The sequence below is a fragment of the Sturnira hondurensis genome, unplaced genomic scaffold (assembly GCF_014824575.4).
Source record: "Sturnira hondurensis isolate 20B ecotype Veracruz unplaced genomic scaffold, ASM1482457v3 Scaffold0008196, whole genome shotgun sequence".
Lineage (NCBI taxonomy): Eukaryota > Metazoa > Chordata > Mammalia > Chiroptera > Phyllostomidae > Sturnira > Sturnira hondurensis.
The window spans coordinates 17884389-17892001 of record NW_028080827.1 but is presented as its reverse complement, the minus strand read 5'-3'; the positions used below and the strand labels follow the sequence as shown (position 1 = coordinate 17892001).

Here is a 7613-nt window from a genome sequence, read left to right as displayed (position 1 = left end):
TGTGGATAATTTCTTTGTAAGACTGCTTGTTCCATAGGCAATAGTTCCGTTTACAATATTACAAAATTAACTTTGGTTACACACAGTAATTACTGTCTCCATTTTCACATTTTTCACACAGTGTGGAAACCACACTAATTCAGAGGTCTCAGAAAAACCCTGCAGCACCATTATCTGAGTTCTAAGGGACTTCTTTTTATAGATTTCACTTATCTGCTTTTACTAGAAATCATTCTTTGAAAGTTGGTTGTTATATAGGGGCTAGGTTCTGAATTCTGAAGGCAGATAGACCTGAGTTCAAATCCTGCCTTTACCAGTTACACCAATGAGGGTCTATCCGAAGTATTAGGTACTTAACCTCTCTAGGCCCATTTGCTTCATTGTAAAATGTGAATGGTAATAGGACTTTCTTATGTTACAAAGATCACATGAGATGTACATGCAGAGAACTTAGTACATTGCAACTTCATCTGTTACTTATAACATCCGTCTGTTCTTTGGCAGTATCTTGGATTTGGAACACCATCTAATCTGGGAAAAGGCAGAAGGGCTGCAGCTGCTGCAGACCTTGCCAATCTAAGTGGCGAATCAAATACTCACCAAGACATTGAAGAAAAAGATCGATTATTACGTCACGTAGAAGCCAGAGATCTCATTGAATTCGGCATGATTCCTGAGTTTGTGGGGCGGTTGCCTGTAGTAGTTCCTTTGCATAGCCTAGATGAGAAAACACTTGTACAAATACTAACTGAGCCACGTAATGCTGTTATTCCCCAGTACCAGGCATTATTCAGCATGGATAAGGTGAGATTTTTATTTTTCATACTTTGTCAATTTATGGGATTTTTGTTTTTTGGTTTTTTTCCCGTTGCTATTGAAACTGCATTAAATTAGCATAAAACATAAAACCAAAAAAAAGTCCTGCTAATCTGGAGTACCAGACTATTCCTTACTAAATATGAATCTAAGAATCAGGGAACATACATTTGTTATATTAGACATATAGGAGTTGGCTTTGTATTTTCTTTTTTTCAATTTTATTTTAATTGTTGTTCCAGTACAGATTTCTGTCTTTTACTCCCAGCCCACCCACCCACCCCTCCCTCCCCACCTTGTATTTTCTTAATTAAAATCTTCATTATAGCTTAAAATCCCAAGATGTATATGTATTATTCCAGTAGTCTACTCTCCACCCTGCAAGTCAGACACATAGGATTGTCCTTTCAGCATTGATACTCTAAATGCTTTTATTATGATGCACTGAGTATACTCTTTTATACTTTTTTCTATAAAGTTTTATTAACTCCCACATCAGCTTCTCTGCAGCCAGCCACCTGGAGGTCACTCAAGCCCCCACAGCCAATCAGATAGCAGATGTTTTGGGGTTTATGAACTTGGTATCTCTAAAGATTAGTCTCCTTCTCTCTATTGCCATTGCCACTACCTCAGCTCAAGCTCTTTTATCATTCCTCACCTCAACCCATGCATTTGGTCCTAATTGGTCAGTCTCCCTGTCTCAGATGTGTCTCTGACCATTGCCACCATCATTATCTTCCACTTTACTTCCAGAGTGGATCATTTTAAATTATTGAACACAGTGCCCAACAAACAGATATTAAGTTCTTAATAAATGTTTATTGAATGAATTAACACAAAGCTAATTATTTTACTCCCCTCCTTAAAATCCTTCAGTGCTCCCCTGGTCTTATTTAGCTGCCCCTTCTTTGGTGTTCCCTTAGCATGATGTGCACGTGCTGTGCCAAAAACAGTAGTTTGCTTCCTTGTCACCTTCCAGTAGACCAAGTCCCCTGAGGACACAGAGGGTGTCTGGTTCATCGTTCAGTCTCTAATATATAAGGACATAGGGATTCTAGTGGTTGTTGAGTGAAGTCCTGGAAAGTCCATGTTAATCTAGAAAAAGGGTTCTCCAAGGATTAAGGGCAAACTTGTTATTCATAAACTGATGCCTTCTTACAGGTTAATTGATAGAAACAAGTGGTGCTTCCTGAAGGCAAGATTCTAGAAAACCATGAGAAATACCTCACTTAAAATTTACATTTTCTAAAGGTAGAAATTAATAACCGAAAGTTGTTTAGTACTAATATTTTGTGAAATATGATATTCCAAAGTACTTTGATTTTCTTTTTGGTATATTCTCAATAATTTGAACTCTATTTTGAAAGTGTGGTAATTTAGAGAGACTTGTCTAACATTTTACCTTTGTTCTGTAGGATGAGGAAGTTAGTAACACTCTTTAAAATGTATGTTTTCTAGTAAGAAACTGATAGTCTAAAAGTGCTTGATTCTGAAAGGGGATAGATGGAGTCAGTCAGGATTCTGGCCCCACATTTCCAGGTATTAGCGAATCAGTGTACTGGCCCATCTGGCACTCTTTTAACTGTGAAGTCAGGGCATCCGTTCCTTTTGGTTCTAAAAAGACCTGTAATGGTGGGAGGTAGTAGTAGTCTATAGATCAAATGCTGTATGGTTATATTAGGAAAATATCATTAAGTATTATCTAAGTTCTCACTTCTTTTAAATGTATTGTTAGTGTGAGCTGAACGTTACGGAGGATGCTTTGAAAGCCATAGCCAGACTGGCACTGGAACGAAAAACAGGTGCACGAGGTCTTCGGTCCATAATGGTAAGTTGATGTTATTATTGCAAAAACTAGATTACTTCTTCACTTGAGTCATGGGAATATTAAGCCTTCATGTTTTTCCTTTGGAAATATATCCAAAGAATTGATCAGGTGTTTTTGTGATTTTTTTTTTGTCACAGTAGATTTTTTTCTTTCTAAAAAGAAACTTTAAAGGGTTTGCAACAAAGAACACACATAATATGATCGATGAAATAGAGAAAAACCAGGATGAAAGGAGAGAAAATTACCAAAAATTCTATACAGGCCTTTTGACTGAGCCTCAGAGTGCCTTCTCAGACCCATTGAAATCCTCATTTTTTGTTGTTTGCTTGAAATTAAATTGCACATACTGTGACACTGTACTCCTAAATTTTTTAGTATGGTATGAACTCACTATTTTTTATTTTGAGAGTCTGAGTCTGAGAAATCCAGCCTATTTTTAGCCACAGCCCACTCTCTTCCTTAGAGTTCTCGCCCCTGCCTGCAAGGTCTGGCTGTACAGTGAGTGAGTCACTATTTCTCTACATGCTCCAAAGCAAGGTCATGTTCCTATTCTCTCTTCAGGATTTCACTGCCAAATATTACTTCTCTCCTCTCAGTGGGACAGTTTGAGATTATACTCTCTAATGAAGGCCTACACTGCAGGTGCTGCTGATCAAGGACAGATTTATATAAACATGCAAACTAGAAGAGTAGGTGATAGCGCTGCCTTTTTTTAGGAAATCTGATGTACTCAACCAGTATTTTCCTTAAGATGGAATATAATCCAGCCCTTACCTGTAGGTGAAACTAGTTTTCTTTAGTAAGCAATTTTAGACCTATTGAAGCACTTGAGACAAATGCTTATTTGAAGTCATAGTCAAAATTAAAGAACCTGGTAGAGATGATTTAGGATTAAATCATTTTTTAAAGTAAGGATTACCAGTTGACCTTCTCAGTCAGAGAATATGCCAGGAATGGTTTTGAAAAACATCTGAATCCAAAAACAGGCAGAGAAGTACAGACAAATAGCCTTCCCTTATAGAATGACTTATTTCTGAATTTAGTTAGAAACTGTTTTAATATGAAGAATATAAAAGCTTTTATGCTGACTTTTGCAACATTCAGTTTGTGGTACATAATAGGGATTCCATAATATTTGTTGAGTTAATGACTTTGATTTGTAGCTGGGAGAATACAAGTATGTTGTGTGTAACCTCAGTTTTCCATGTCATTCATTATTTTTTATCTTTTTAGGAAAAGCTTTTATTAGAACCAATGTTTGAAGTCCCTAATTCTGATATTGTATGTGTGGAGGTTGACAAAGAAGTAGTAGAAGGAAAAAAGGAACCAGGATACATCCGGTAAAGTGTACTGTCAAGCTAGAATGATCTAAAATTTAAGATCAGCTCTGTAGTGCTAGTGGTTTGTCATAAAAATCCTTATATTCATAAGGGAAACAGTAATCATAAATTTTCTATAGAAAAATGTTCTAATTTTGGTTTATAAATAATAATTTGTGAGTCTTTTGAAAACCGAGCTTCAAAATTGGCCTCTACTTTTTCCCCTAATGAAGATTGAAAGAGATACACGAGTAATCCAAATGAAAAGATTTAAATGAACTTTACTGCTAATTCTGTAATTTGTGAATGACTTGTTTTATGTCTTTCACGAGATCAAAACTTTTTAGACATAATTATTCTCTCATTGGTATCATATCAGTTGACAGATTTGATGCATCTTTCACTGTTGATCTACTCCTGGGTCAGCAAACTTTCTTTTTAAGGGCTAGATAAGTATCTGGGAGCCATACAGTCTGTACTGCAACTACTCACACCGTCCTCATGGTGTGATAGCAGCCATAGACAATCTATAATTGAGTGTGTCTGTCTCCCAATAAATCTTTCTTTACAAAAACAGATGATGGGCCTGCAGGATATAGTTTACTGACCTGATCAATAAATATTTATTATACAGTGTTTGACATTAATGTTACCTGTACAGAAATTAGGCTTCTGTTTTAACTTTCACAAGACATGTCTTCTGTTTGCTTATCTTCTAAGATAATTTAGGAGGCAGTTTATTGATTCTGAACAACTTCTGTCATTCAGAGAGACAATCTGTTGTTTTTCAATGACATTACTATCTAAAGGAATTGCAGACTAATCATAATTCTGATTAGTCTGAGTCAGGTCAGGTTTCGTCTGAAGCTGTCATCTTCTTTACCATAGACTTATGTTAAAAGTTAAGCAGTTGAGTTGAAATAATATATTTTAACTTTTTGCTGGAGAAATGGATTTTTTAAGCCTTAACAACTGAAGTTGTTCATTTATTTCAGTAACACATCTGTCAGGGAAAATGTTAGGAAAATTACAACTCTTGGTTGTGTGGTCTAAATCTTTCCCATGTTTCACGACTAAGCAATCTTAATATTAAGAGTGCTCTTAGTATTTTTGTTTGTTTTTCCTTAGTATTTTTATGGTGTTTTTTAGCAAGGTGGATTTATTGAGTCTAGAAATCAGGGGGACCCCTCATTTTTATTTAAAATAACCCTGATGGCTTTTCATTTTAGGGCTCCAACAAAAGAATCCTCTGAAGAGGAGTATGATTCTGGAGTTGAAGAAGAAGGATGGCCTCGCCAAGCAGATGCTGCAAACAGCTAAACTGTCAGACTTTCGTCCTGTATATAAAGCTTTTCCTTCTCATGTTTAGGATCGTGACTGTCCCTGTAGTCTGACATTAAAGCATTGGGTCTGTCTTGGATAGCATACATGGTCAGAAGTCTTTAGGATAAAAATCAGATCATGTGTAATAGGTAACATCATGTTGATTGGTACGGAGGACACTCTGTGGACTTTACACAGTGTTCAGAGATAAAGTGTACATTATTTTGGTTCCATTTTTTAAAAAATATACTTAAACAAAATTCCTAGGAGTTCTTTTAAGCAATGCAGGTGTTGCAATAACTGTGGATTTTACAATAATGTTACTCTACAAATGGGAAAATAAATTCTTTAAAATTGAAGATTGAGATACTATTCTTTAGTTTAATCTTTTTTACCCATATTTCTTTCCTGAAAATACCAAGTTTCCCACTAGTTAAAATTTTCATGGAAAAAGTACCCTGAAGAACCATATTTTAATAATCCCTTTAGCTTTATTCCAATATTCATAATATTCCATTATTATTATGAAGCACCTACCCAAGTATTTCATAATAGTAATGGAAGTGAGGTATTCTTAGTCTTACCTGCTAATGCATGACACTAATTTTCCAATTGGTACTATAAGAAAGGCCATTCTCTTGCTGACTTGTCTGATTTATTTGCTATCTTCAATGCATTTTAATGCCATGAGTGAGCAGATGGAATTGAAGTCTGCCTTAAATCTTCAGGAAAAGATGACATCTAACTCTAAAAGTAGCATGCAGCATCAGTCATACTAACAGCCATGTGCTGAACTAAATAAAGTACCCTAATATTGTGCAGTTACCTAAAGTACTGAGCTAGTTTTTTGTTTTGTTTTATTTTGGTGTTTTTTTTTTGTGCTGGATATTGGTCTAATTCTTTGGCTTCATAGAACATTAAAGAAAATTGTGCTTTGCTGTCAGCATAAGTTAATGTGTTCACACTAAAATATAAATTATTAATCTTCATTATAGAGTGGGGCAAAAGGTTTACTGTTCCTATGGAAAATAATACAACAATTAATAAATAATAATACAAGAATAAACTGTGTTTTGTGTACTCACAACTGTAAACCTACTTTTACCCCACCCTCTATAAAATTAAACATAGGGAAAATTTGGGGGACTTAAAAATGAAAATTATTTGTTTCCATAAATAATAAAATATTTGGGTAACTTTTAAACCTTTTCTTCTATAATGTTGATACAATTTTCTATACTATTCATTCAGTTCAAATGTATTTGAAGTTGTTCAAATACATTGAGGTATTCATTTTTACTTTTTGGTTTCTAAACTCTTGAGTTTTCCTTTTACCCCCCTTTCTTAGAAAGAGAACTTTAAAGCCATTAGCATATTCTCAGTGCTGCTGATGAAGAGTTGGACTTTCTGGGGTGTAGTCAGAGATGTGAGGTACCTGTTTATGGCCAGAGTAGGACCAGGAGTTCACTTTTGCCGAGTGTTTAAGCCCAGTTGCTACAATAGAACAGAAACAGGTATCCTTCTGAGTCTCCCTAGTAATGGTTAAAGTTTTTCTCAGGAAGCCTTTCATATTATAACTGTTCATTATCTCTCTCTTACAGCACCATTATTTACCTTTTGTAGAGTGACAATCGGAGTAGCTACTAAATAAATTAAGGGTAATCCTCCAGGAATGGACTGGGAGACATTTTAGTCACAACAACTAACTTTGGTTTGGAAGTTGTTAACAAAACATTGATGTTTTTAAATCAAACTCAACTGAGTATAACTACAATTTTTATCTTGACACTTATGTTTTAGCATTTGAATAAAACAAAAGGACTAAATGCCGTGTGGTGGTGTGTCCGTAATGCAGTGCCATTTTTGAGAGGACACAGATACTGTGAGCTGCTTTATTCTAATGTTTGGTTAATCCTTGGCACTTTTATTTTATTTCAAAGATTTTTGTTTATTTATTTTTAGAGGGGAAGGGAAGGAGAGAAGGACAGAAATATCAATGTATGGTTGCCTCTCGTGATTCCCCTGCGGGGAACTGGCCTGCAACCCAGGCATGTGCCCTGACTGGGAATTGAACTGCGGTTGTTTGGTTCGCAGGCCCGCGCTCAATCCACTGAGATACACCAGCCAGGGCTCCTTGGCACTTTTATATCCTGCTAATAAATTCTCCTGGTTATAAATTCCATAGACAAAAAGTCCGTCATTAAGGTTTATGTTAAATATTTATTCAAAATCCTTACATAAATATCATGCATGGGCCCCACACTACGGACACAGACCAAGCTTTTCAAGAAGCTTACGAGTCTAGAAGGGCAAGCAGACACAAACAT

At 35.7% G+C, this 7613-nt stretch overlaps 1 protein-coding gene across 2 annotated transcripts in view; it reads left to right on the top strand.

Moving 5' to 3' along the window:
- Window positions 1-6340, top strand: part of CLPX (caseinolytic mitochondrial matrix peptidase chaperone subunit X) — a 35691-nt gene extending 29351 nt beyond the window's left edge. For both annotated transcript variants that reach the window (XM_037054140.1, XM_037054139.1), the window contains 4 exons: window positions 505-804; window positions 2552-2644; window positions 3878-3984; window positions 5193-6340. In XM_037054140.1, the coding sequence (XP_036910035.1) occupies window positions 505-804; window positions 2552-2644; window positions 3878-3984; window positions 5193-5283 (591 nt within the window). In that variant the 3' untranslated portion in view covers window positions 5284-6340. The remainder of the gene's footprint in view (window positions 1-504; window positions 805-2551; window positions 2645-3877; window positions 3985-5192) is intronic.
- Window positions 6341-7613: the final 1273 nt, after the last annotated feature.